A 13221-nucleotide genomic window follows, 5' to 3' on the forward strand; every position below is an offset into this window, starting at 1 on the left:
TGCTTATTAATGCTTTGGTACTTCCTTTCAAAGGTAAGTGTGATAGGAGTGCTGCTAACATTTCACTAAAGTCGCCAGAAAAAGGTCTTTTCCTGGTTGGTTGATTTCTCTTTACCTTCTGAAAGCACATTCATTTTACAGAGGTGGATAGAGCAGGTCAAAGACAAGAGTAAAGAAAAGGGTGAGGTAGTTCCCATAGGGAAGTATTACTAATACTTAACACTGCAAATAAAATTTGGAAAAAACTGGGAGTGTTTTTGAACTGGCACCAGATGCCTTTAAAATATATGGATTTGTCACTAGGAGAGAAGGTGACTTAAAGGATCTGTGTAGATGGGGATAAGGAAGTTCAAAAATTTTTTTAAATCCCAAGGTTTAAAAGTTCTTTTGCTTGGTCCTGTTTCAAGTCAATATTTATATTGAAATTTTTTAAAGCATATAATTTTAAACCAAGAAACTGAGGCAATCTGAAGGGAGCAAATACACATTTAGTAATTTTAAAAAGTAAGCATAGCAGAGATTTTAAAAATACATTCTTTATATAACCAACTACATTTAACTTCTGTCATATTATCATATGCTGTAACATTTGCATTGAGGAACCTCAACATAAATTAAAATGCTGCTGAAATTTATTCTTTCCCTAGAAAATACATAATTTCCATCCAGAAAGGAGAATATACTTTGTACTCCCACAAAATACGACTGGCCACAATCATGCCTTGGAGAGAGTTATCATGGCAAGGGTGAGCACTAATAACTACTTCCACAAAAAACAGGTCCACCCATTTTACTGATTGGTGAGGTTTCTTAATGTACAAATAGATGTATGCATATATGTATGTATATACATATACACACGTGCACTTATGTAATTTAAAATATATACACATCTATCCATATATATATAATTTAATACAGACACATATAGTAGATACTAATACTTTTATGATCTGTGAACTGATATTATTATATATATATATATATATATGCTTGAAGGTTTGCAAAATATTTCCCCTGAAACATCTATGTGTTACAGATAGTAAAAGTATTAGTATTCACACTTTATACAGAGGTGAGACAATTAGGATACCCATCTGATGAAATCAAAGGAGATAAGCAGCAGGTAACACAGAATGGGCATAAAGGCTTTTAAATCAGGGGTGCTTAACCTTTCTGTGTCATGGACCCCTCTGATGGCCTAGTGAAGCCTAGGGACTCTTTCTTAAAAGAATATTTTTAACTGCATAAAACAAAAGACACCGGATAACAAAGAAGTCAATTATGTTTAAATAGTTTTCAAAATATTTAAAAAGCTTAAGTTCTGAGACCCCAGGTTAAAGATTCCTGTCTTAAATGAAGTGTAAAGAAGCTGCTACTTTAAAAAAAAAATTCTTTTTGAGGCATGAACTTCTCTGATCAAAACTGATAGAATCACTTGGCTGTTAGCCACTGGCTAGCTGAGGTTCAGCAATGCATGTGGGGGCCCTAACGGGTCAGGTCACAGTAGAAGGAGGGAACAGCTGGAGAATATGACCTTTGGCACAGAGAAGATAGTCATCTAGGGAAGAAGAAAGAAACCAGCCCTTGAGAAGGAATCATTCTTTGTTTTTGTCTTGTGTGAGAAATTTCTTTCTTTCCCCTCAGCCTTGGTATCTTACGATGGAGCAACTTGCCTAGCAGGAAACACTGAACCCAGGACAGAGCTGCTCCAGCAGTTGAGACAAGAGACATTTCTTAGGAGTGTGAAATCCGATGGTTGAGAAGAGAGTTGGCCCTGGCTATTCAGAGTTGAACTATGGAAGAGAATAGGCCCAGGAAATGGAGCTAAGAGATTGGCCTTGGTGGGGGGGGGGGGGTGTCTCTGAGAAATTGTGACTAGCTCATAGTCACATAAGTTGCAAGTTTATGAAGCAGGACTTGAACCCAGGCCTCTTGATTCAAAGTCTGGCACAGTACTGACATGATCAGATCTGTGCATAGGTAAATTAATCTGGATGTGGTGTGAAAATTGAATCAGTAGGGAGCAAGATTGTAGGCTTAGAGACAGATACTAGTTAGAGGAGACTATTACAATAATCTAAGAGAGAGGTTATTAGGGCTTGGATTAGAGTAATAGCAATAAGAATGGAAAAGAGCCAAAGACTATTTGCAAATGAAGTTTCAAATACAGGTAATCAGGTAAATAGTGGTACCACCGATGGAAATATGGAAGGCAGGAGGAACAGCGGATATGGGAGAAAATACAATGATGAGAAGTTCAGTTTTAGACATGCTGAATATTTGGGGACATATGCTGAGTGCTCTGCCACTAACTAGATGACCTTAGACAAGTAACAATCTTTTTTTTCTTCATTAATTTTTTTTAATTAACAAGCACTCGTTTTTTTTCTCCCTTTCATCACCACCCACCATTGGAAAAAACAAAAGCAAGACAAAATAAATATGGATAGTCAAGTAAAACAAACTTCCCCAATAGTCATGCCCAATTTTATGCCTCATTCTGCATCTGTCAGGGTGGGTATCTGCTTTATCCTCAGTCCCCTGGAGTTGTGGTTAGTCATTTTCTTGATCAGAGTTCTTAAGTCTTTCAAAGTTATGTGTTTTTACAATGTTGTTGTTATTATGCAAATTGTTCTCCTGGGTCTGTTCACTGCACTCTGCATCATTTCATAAAAGTCTTCCAGGTTTCTCTTAAATTGTCTTTCATCATTTCACTAGCAATCTTTTTGACTCTCAGTTTGCTCATCAGCATGATGAGAGTGCAGAGAAGCTCTACTTCACCACTAAAATCAACTGATTCATCGTACCATAAGCTAGGGATAATAACTGTTGGAGGTGAGTGGCCTGTCTTATCTCCCACTACAGTGAAAACTGGTTGAAGAAACTAGGGACGTTTAGCCTAGAGAAGAGAAGACACAAGGGGAGCACCACAGATGCCTTAAAGTTATCTGGAGGGCATTCATGTGGGAGGTGGAAGGTGGATTAGGTTTGTTTTCCTAGTCCTAGTTGGCGGAAGAGGAACAACAGGCAGAAAAGTGCAAAACGTACAACGTAGGTTTGGTGTAAGAAAAAAAAATCCCAAACAATCAGCAATATTCCAAGGGGAACGAGTTACCTCTGGAGGTAGTAGGAACCCTTGGGAAGAATGGAAAGGAGATTTAAAAAAAAATCAGATTCTTAGACAAGAGGGCCTTTGAAGTCCCTTCTAACTCTGCTATTTGGTGATTCTGACTTGAATCCTCTACTCCAATGATGCTGGTTCACTTCCCTTCTCCAGACAGTATTTGTGCATTCCTGTAACCACTCGGTTCTGTCCCTGGAAAGATCTCCTAATTCTTTTCTGTCTTCCACATCCTATCCATCTTTCAGTACCCAGTGTGGCAGAATGGGAAATACACTGGACTTGAAATGAGAAAGACCCAGATTTAAGCCCTAATTCTCTGCCGTAGTAGTTTGTAACTTTGGGCAAAACACTGAACCCTCTCTGAGCCTCAGGGTCCTCATATGATGTATAAAATAAGGATAATAATTTTTATTTTATTATTTTTGGAGGGCAATTGGGGTTAAGCGTCTTGCCCAAAGTCACACAGCTAGTAAGTGTGTCAAGTGTCTGAGGCTAGATTTGAACTCGGGTCCTCCTGACTCTAGGGCCAGTGCTCTATTCACTGCACCACCTAGCCACCCCAAAGGATAATGATATTTTTAACTACCTAGTTCACAGAGTTATGAGTATCAAGTGTTAAACCAAAGTGTTAAGTAAATGTTATTTGTTGCTGCTGCCAGGAATGCCCAACTTACATCATAAGGTAATGAATTCTCTCTGACTGGAAGGGTTCAGATAGGTGCTGGATGATCACCTGCCAAATATTCTGAGGAAAAGATTACTGTATGAATGGGTAGGTGGTTGAGCTAAATGACCTCTCAGATCCATTCTAATTCTGTAAGTCTCTGATTTACTAAAGTGAGCCTCCTCCAAGAAGCCTTCCCTGACCCCTCCAACAGTGATCTCTTCCTAAGAATGCAATTCAATTTGATTCAACAACTAATTTATCAAGTATCTTCATTATGTAAGGTGCTGTGCTAGGCACAAGAGATACAAAAATAAAAACCATTCACTGCCTTCAAGGAGCAACATTCTACTGTAGGGTTTCACTATCTATATAAAAAAGTAAATACAAATCTGACATTACAATTTCATGCAGAGAAGGTGGCACCTGATTGAACCTTGAAGAAGCACAGAAATAGGGACAGGAGAGAAGATATTAAGCTCAGTCCAGGCTACCAGCCCTGGAGAGCAGGCCAGGTTAGTGTTTCAATAGAAAGGGTCTGGGTTCAAATCCTCACTCTGTCACTTACCTTTTGTGTGACCTTGGGAAAGTCATTTAACTCCTCTAGGCTTTAGTTTTCTCATTTAGAAAACAGAAAGTCCTAGACTGGCCAGTCCTCAATCTATGATCCCATGCACTTCAATGAGATTTTTAAAAATTTCACTGATAGCAACTCGGTAGGGACCATGCCCTAAACCTGATGTCTTCATTATTACCTATCAGGTGATCATTTAGAGAGTTTGGCAGTTCTTCTTGGAGGCTCTTCTCTGTCCTTTTGCTGAGGGTATACATGAAGTTCTGCTCTCTGAAGATGAGGTGTGAACCATGCACGTAAAATGCATCCATTGTATTGCTCATCTTACTAGTTGTTTCCTGCTTAACCACTGGCATATGGCAATGGAAAAACCATCACTGAGCTATAAGAAATATTCCCCTTTATTTCCAGCGATGGCGTGCCGGTCATCACTTTCCCCAGCTCTGACTGTACTGTTACAATAGGGATACAGATGTACACGTTAAAGTTCTTATGGCAAATCCAGTTATTAGGCAAGTCCTGAAGCTAGTTTTCAGATTTTAATACTTCCTATCTTTTCCTTGATGCTCCTGTCATATGCTCAATGTTTGAAAAAACATCTTTTGAAAAACACATTTTCACATCTTTACAACATAAAAAGTGTCAGATATTCCCTTCCCGCTGCCCCATTTGCACTCATAGAACTTAAAAAATGGCCAAAAGGAAGTTTTATAAAATAAATAAAATATGTGCTGAGAGCAGAGGCTTTATATGTCAAGAGTCAGACTGGAATCCATTTTTACTGTGGTTAACATTAACTCCTAGAAAAGAAAATTGCTACCTGAGACCTGTACCTATATGTCATCCTCAAGGAGAACCAGAAGATTTTCTTGGGGATTGGTTTTTCAGTTTATTACACCCAGCTCTCAGTTACCTAGCTTCTCAGGAGCCCCTCGTCCTCCTCTCCCCAAATGGATCTTTTGGCCACTTCACAGCTCATTTGCACCTCTACCAGAAGGTGGGTGGTGACAGAAGGTAGAGGTGAAACTCACATCACTAAGTTTGGCTGCTCGTTAGCAGCTACTGAGAAAAAGAGGTGGGGATAAGGCTGAAGCCATTGTCATTATTATCCTCAACAAGCACTTATTAAGTGCCAAGGTTCTCAATAGGGGCTTAGGAACCCTAAGGAAAGTAAGGCTTTGAAATACTCTATCTGTTCTAGGCTTCTTTTGGATCACAGCACAGATTTGGGAGGGATCTGGTGTCAGGGAGACAGGGGTGCTTACCTGTTTTTGTACCCCACTGAGGTGCTGAACCTTGATGATGAGTGAGGCAGTTCGGCCCTTGTACTGGATTGTTCTGATAAAAGTCCCAGCACTGTCCACACTGAATGGCTCTGACCAGCGCCAGTTCCCCCAACCTTCAATACAGATGTGTAACAGCTGGAGAGAAAAAACAATAATCGTCTTAATGCCAAGCTGCCAACAAAAATCTAGTACTGAACTGAAAGTCTCATTGCTGGGAAACCTTCCTATTTGTAATATTTAGCATCTGTTTTCTTTCTAACCTGTATTATTCATCCACTTTCAGTTTATTCAATCATACTAAGAATAGCAAACATACTACATAGAACCAATGTGGTTTTCCAGATCTCATTTTAAAACTTGTAAATAATTGTGCTATCAAATTGTAAAGGGTCTATTGAGCTTTTGAGAAAAGGCCATTTCATTAATCCGGAGGGCAAGAAGGTTGAATTGTGAGATCAAACGATTTTGGTCTTGGCCCACAGTGTAGTCTTCTAATAGCTAGAATGTAATTAAAGCTAAATTTAGTATCTAGTTATTTTTTTACCCCAACCTGCCATTTTCTCTTATTTTTCCCTCAGGGTAGACAAGTAATTTGGGGACGTAGCCCATTTGTCTATAAGAGAATGTAATGAGTCAAATCGGAAATTCTGCATGCTTCTCAAGCAAATAAGAAGAAAATGTCTTTGCTCTTTTTTTTTTTTTAACATAGCTTGTACCGGTTACTACATGCATTCCAACACTCTAATTTTACATATGATGGAACAGAGACCTGGAGAAGGGCAGTGACTACACCAAGATCACATAAGAAATAATAATAATATAAGAACTTAAACTTCGAGTTTATAGAATACTTTATATACCACGACAATCCTATGAATGAATTATTATAAGGAGTAATAGTAATATCTATAATAATTGTTCACACTTTTATTGCTTTAAGCAAGCTGGTAAAATGCTTTATACACATTACTTCAAATGATCCTAATAAGGACTTTGTGAGGTCAGGACTATCATTGTCCCAGTTTTACAAATGAAGAAACTGAGCCTCAGAAGCACAAGGCAGTGTAATTATTGAAACGTTCATTTTTATTATGAATGATAATTGAGAGAACAATCACAAGAAAAAGGAGAAAACATAGCAAGTAGAGGTTTATACAAGAAAATACTTCCTAACAGGTAGAACTGTTCCCCAAAATGAAAGGCAGGCCTCAGGAGGCAGTGAGCTCCCACACTGGAGGCCTTCAGGCAAAGCCTTGGATTTGAATGAGTATTTTACTTCTGGGAAATGCTGTCCAGGGGGTCTGGGTTCCTGTATCAGTTGGAGGGGATGGCCTTTGGAGGTTCCTTCTCCCTCAAGGTCACACAACTAGTAAGTGATCATGAGGGGGATGTGAAAAGAGTCCAAGTACAACACTCCATTATGCCAGACTCTATTCCTATTCCTATTTTACAGATGAGGAAACTGAGGCTCAGAGGGGAAAAACAACTCATGGTTGGCAAGTGATGGAGTCTTAGTGATGGAGACTTAGCTCTGTTCACTTGTACAACTTCAAAACTACAGCAAAGGCACATAAATTAATCTTCAATATAATGTAGGGGCAAAAGAAAGCCAGAGGAAATCTGTAGAAGGAAAGAACCAGATTACAGTAATGACTACATCTCAGTTCATGGATTGCTTAATTTTGCCAAAAATTTTTTTTCTTTCTCTTCCTTTTTTGTCCTATGGCTCTTTGGGTAGAGGAGGAAGGGATATACTGTGACAATAAAGTTGATATAAAAATCAAAAATGACAAATTAAAAAAAATAATAAAGGCTCCCCGCCCCCCCCCCCCAACTCTCCCAATAGACAAATACATATGCATACATGCATGGAATAACAGGACTGAAACTGCTGTCTCTAAAGTCTGAATGACCAAGTCTGGTAGCTTTTTCTCGACCCTCACCTTCTGGTCATACAAGTCTACAACCTTAGTTTCATTCTCATTTTTCGCTCTCTTTCACCCCACATAGCTAAAATGGTTGTCAAGTTTTGTCATATGTGTTTCCACAAGATTTCTTATATCTGTGTCCTTCTTTCCAGTGACCCATAAGGCCTTAGCACCTCTTACCTGTACTGATGTGAGAACCTCCTAAATGTTCACCTTGCCTGGTCTTTCTCTTCTAAAGTCCATCCACTACCCAGCTGTCAAAGTGATATTCCTAAAGCATAGCTCTGACCATGTCCTCCCCTGCCGAATAAATTTCAGGGGCCCCTTATAATTCTAGGATAAAATACAAAGTCCTCTAAAGTCAAGTCAACGAGCATTTATTAAATGCTGTGCTAACCTCAGGGGATATAAATATATGCAAAATGAAAGACAGTTCCTGCCTTCAAGGAACTTTACATTCTAATGGGAGAAGACAACACATAAAAAAGGAAAGCGTTTAGGGAAGGTACCCACACTGAATTCTAGAGAATGAAGATGGATGACATTGGCTCTTTCTCAAAGTGAATGTTTTGGGAAGAACTCATTAAGGGGAGAAGCAGGGGAGGGGAGACACAGAAATGGAGGGAGAAGGCATCTGGGCATGGTGGCAAAGTCCAGAGAATAAAGCATGTCTGATCTCCATCACTCTTCAAAATAGAGGTTCCAGGACTCCAAATCACAGGGAGTCTACCCAACGTTCTGTAAGCCTTCCCTTTCTCCTTACAATATGAAGACACCAAGGACATACTACTTGTCAAGTGACAAGCCCATCTTTTCTTCCTATTAAAAATTTCCCTTATAGCCATAAGGTATTACAGAATATAATACAGTAAGAATTATGATAATAAATGAAATATGAACAAATGATTAAGACCTAAATGGAGAACGAATAAACAACATAATAATCAATAAGTAAAAAGCCAAATCATGGAAGCACTAACAATTTGTGAAAGAGAGTTAGAGAGGATATAATTAAACCAGAAGAAAATCTATATCCCTAAACACTATCTATCCCTAAGAAAGAGGAAAATTGAATTAGCAAAGTAAAAATGAAAAGGGAGGAAGGTTCACAATAATAATAAGGGGAAATAAAGAAAATCATCAGGAACTATTATCCTGAATCATAAAGCAACAAGACTGAAAAATGACAGCTATATATACAAAAACATAATATGCCAAAATTAACAAAACAGGAAATAGATAAACCTAAGCAGCCTGATCTCATCAGAAACAGAAACTGAATAAAGCACAAATGGATCCTACTGAAGAGAAAAACAAAAACAAATTTTCAGGTTCAGATGGATTCAAAATTAAATTTTATTAATCATTTTAAAAACAAATAATTATGTTAAAAAAAAGACAAAAAAGAAGGCACACTACTGAACAAAATGAGGCAACTTGGTTCTGGGTCATGATTACAATAAAGTAAATAGGAACAATAACAGGAAGACAATTAGCCTAATAAACCACATTAAGTCAATAGGCATTAATCAAGCTAATCAAGCGCTAATAACAAAAACCAAGAAAAATCAAGGGATTATATCAATGGATATAGAAAAAAATCCTTTATTAAAATGCATTGCTCATTTATGTTAATACTAACAAGCAGAGGAACAGTAAATTAGTTAACAAGTATTTATTAAGCATTTTATAAGACATTGTGCTAAGCTCTGGAGATACAAAAGGAAACAAAAAACATGAATTCCTTCCCTAAAGAAGCTTCAATTCTAACCAGGGAGAAAAACATAATTAAGTGTGAGCAAGATATATAAAAAGTAGACAGGTCATCTCAGAGGAGAACTAAAGGATCTTTCCTTGATAAAATAACAGTAACAATAAGTAAGAGCACATGTATAGCAGCGTTAAGATTTACAAGGTTTTACCTGACAACTTATTTGATCTGATTTAAAGTATTTCCCTAAAACCAAAAAGTATCATTATTTATAAGGGAGAAGCATTGTAAGCTTTCCTGATAAAGACTAAAGCAAAAATACCTACTAATTATTTGCCAAATAATTATTTGGAAAAATAATTGTTGACTAGAAATATTAACTATAATAATTATAAAAATGAAAGAATAAATATATCATCTCTATTCTTTCACTAATCTTCAATTATTCCCTGTTTATTGGCTGCTTCCCTATCACCTACCAACATGCCCCAGTTGCTCCCTTCCTCAAAAGCCTTTCACTTGATCTTCTATCTCTGCTAGCTATCTATTTCTCTCCTCCATCCTGTAGCTAAACTCTTTGAGAAGACTCTCCACAATAGTTGCCTCCACTTTGTTTCTTTTCCCTTAACTCCTTGCAATTTGGTTTCTGACCTCATTCTTCAACCAAAATGGCTCTTTCCAAAGTCACTAATGACTTCTCAGCTGCCAAACTTTTCTCAATTCTCATCCGTCTTGACTTCTCTGCAGCATTTGACACTGTTAACCATCTTCTTCTTGATACTTTCTTCTTTTTAGGTTTTTGTGAAATTATTCTTTCTTGGTTCTTCCCCTACCTATCAGACTGCTCCTTCTCTGTTTGCTGATCTCATTCATGTCATGACCACTAACTAATCATGGAAGTCCCTCAAGTCTTTGTCCTGGGCCCTCTTCTCCCCTTTCTCCATACTATTTCTCTTGCTGATCTCATCACCTCCCATGGTTTCCATGATCATCTCTATGCAGATAACTTACAGGTCTTCTTGACCCACCCCAACCTTCCTCTCACATCTCCAACTGCCTTTCAGATATCTTAAACTAGAAGTTTCATAGACACTCTAAACTCAACATGTCCAAATCTGAATTCATTGTCTTTCCCCTCAAACCTTTCCCTTTTCCTAACTTCCCTCTTATGATGGAGGCCAACACCATTCTCCCATCACTCTGTCTCATAACTTAGGTATCATTCTCTACTCCTCATTTTCTCTCACTCCTCACATATAATTATCAAGTCTTGTTTCTGCCTTCCTAATATCTCTAACGTATGCCCTCTCCTCTCTTCTGATACAGCCACTGCCCTGGTGCAGATCCTCATCTCCTCATGCCTGGCCTATCATAATAGACTGCTGCTGATCTCCTAGCCTTCAGTCTCTGCCCACTTCACTCCATCCTCTACTCAGCTGTCAAATTGATCTTCCTAAAGTTTAGGTCTGACCACATCACCCTTCTATGCAATAAACTCCAGTGACTCTCCATCACCTCCATAATCGTATGTAAAGTCCTTTCAAAGGCCTTCACTATCTGGCCCCTTCCTGCCTTTCCAATCTTCTTCCATGTGTGACACAGTGGTGCTGGCCTCCTTGTTGTCCTTGCATATGCCACTCCATCTCCAGACTCCAAGTGTTTTCCTTGGCTTTCCTTCATGCCCAGAACGCTCTCCCTCCTCATCTCTGCTTCTTGGCCTCCTTCAAGTCTTAGCTAAAATCCTACCATCTGCAGGAAGCTTATCCCAGTCCTCCTTAATCTTAAAATACTACCCCCTATTTATTTCACGTAGAGCTTGTTTGTACACATGTACCCAGTGCTTATCACTGTGTATAGAACATGGTAGGTACTTAACAAATGCCAGCTGATTGATTGAGTGATAAAATGAGGCAGGATGGCATAGAGATTTGGCGTCAGTCAGGATGACCTGAGTTCAAGTTCAGTCTTTGACACATATTTGCTGTGTGACCCTGAACAAATCTCCTCCTAGTGTCCCAGGCAACTTGCTAAGATGAAAAATTCCAGAATAGTTGCTGATCTGCATTGGCAGGAAGTAATTTCCTCACCAGGCAACTCCCTACACTGATGAAATTACAAATCTGGACATATATTTGGAGGATATGATGGTACACAGGAAATTCTAGAGAATCAGCAAATTATGAGATGATTAAAAGCTTCAGATGAGTAGCAGGATACAAAATGAACCACCAAAATAATTTCTGTTAATTGCTGTTAAATTTTGTTCAAATCATGGGGAAAGACAGACAAAGAGCAATTTCATCAAAAATAACAACAAAATGCATTAATTATCTGTTAACCTACAATACCACATGCAGAATGTATATAAAATTATACTACTAAACAAGTTTCATAGAAATAAAGGAAGATCTAAATAAGTGCAGAGATTTTCAAGGTCTTTCTTGACTGGGTCACATTAATATAGTAAAAATAATACCAGCTAAATTAATTTTCAGATTTGCACAACTCTAATTACTAATGGGACATTTAATAGAATCAGATGAAATATTAATAAAATTCAGAGGGAGGAACAAAAGGTCAAGAATATCTAGCAAAATAATGAAAAAAGTAGGAACAAAGTCTTCTTTTATAAACTGAAATATTCTTGATGGTTGATGATTGTTAACAATAAAAAAAAGAAAAGAACAATTTATTCAGCCAGAACCATTGGGGGAAGTTGGCTAGTAGTCTGGTAGAAGATGTTTTAGAATAGTATCTTACACTATCTTCCTACTAAGAGAAAGTCTCCAATAGAAAAAGTGGTCAAAACATGAGCATTTTTCATGAGAAGTGTAAAATGCAAAAAGGCATCTTCGAATAGTGCTCAAAATCATTAATAATCAGAGAAATGTTAATTAAAACAACTCCAATCAAAACTTCATATCCATCAAATTGGCAAAACTAGCACAAGATGGAAAAATTCAATGTTGTCAAGGGCAAGGAAAAACAAACACTAACTCTGTACTGCTGGTGCAGCTGTGAATTGGTCCAACTATTCTGGAAAACAACTTAGAAGTGTGCAAGAAAAGTGATAAAACTGTTCATGCCCTTTGATTCAGAAAAATCACTAAGGGGTTAGGAGGTTACCGACATGAAGAAAAGACTGATTTGTATAAAAATATTCATAGTAACACTATTTGTAATGGGAAAATGTTGGATACAAAGGGTATAACCAGTGACTCAGGGAAGTCAATTGTGGTATATAAAGTTATTGGACTATTAGTGTTCCATAAGAAATAAGGAATAGGAAGAATTCAAAGAACTGTGGAAAGACCTATAAGAAATAATGCAGAATAAAGGAGAACCAAAAGATCAACTAATATAATGTGAAAACTACATCAATGAAAATAGTTTTAGAGAACAACAAAACTCAGTAGATAATGTTGGTACTAAGTTACAAGGCACCACATTGATGCTTCTTTCAACAAATGCTAAGCTCTTACACTGTTAAGGCAGCATATACTAGACAATTAAAATTACTCTTTTTCTTGCTTAACTATTTTCAGGGATTGTATATTCTGGGGTTTTCAACTGTAAACTCAGTAGAATACTATATGATGTATTAAGACAAAATTTATTAACATAAAAAGGGTGAAAAATAATACCAGTGGAATGTGGCACCTTAAGCCACAATTTCATAGTCATTAGTTTTCTTTCAAGGTCAGTCTTTCAAACATTTACAACAACCATCCCTATTCTGCTTATAAAATACAAGAAAATTAGTTCAGTTGAATATGGGTAGAGAAAGGACAAAACAATTGTTCCTTCAGAAAGTATATTTAAATTAAAATGCATAAAACTATGTATGTGATGAATAAATTTTAAAAACACACAAATAGCAATGGTATAATGGGGAAAGCATTGCTTCTACAATCCGAAGTCTTGGGTTTGA

General features: G+C 37.5%; 1 protein-coding gene across 8 annotated transcripts in view; it reads right to left on the bottom strand.

Moving 5' to 3' along the window:
• The window catches only part of VPS13B (vacuolar protein sorting 13 homolog B), a 1080499-nt gene that overhangs the window by 70692 nt on the left and 996586 nt on the right, over positions 1-13221 (bottom strand). For all 8 annotated transcript variants that reach the window (XM_069081095.1, XM_069081089.1, XM_069081092.1 and 5 more), the window contains one exon: positions 5631-5786. In XM_069081095.1, the coding sequence (XP_068937196.1) occupies positions 5631-5786 (156 nt within the window). The remainder of the gene's footprint in view (positions 1-5630; positions 5787-13221) is intronic.

The sequence above is a fragment of the Petaurus breviceps genome, unplaced genomic scaffold (assembly GCF_028583685.1).
Source record: "Petaurus breviceps papuanus isolate PSGF00001 unplaced genomic scaffold, PetGlider_PUasm1.0 98, whole genome shotgun sequence".
Taxonomy (NCBI): domain Eukaryota; kingdom Metazoa; phylum Chordata; class Mammalia; order Diprotodontia; family Petauridae; genus Petaurus; species Petaurus breviceps.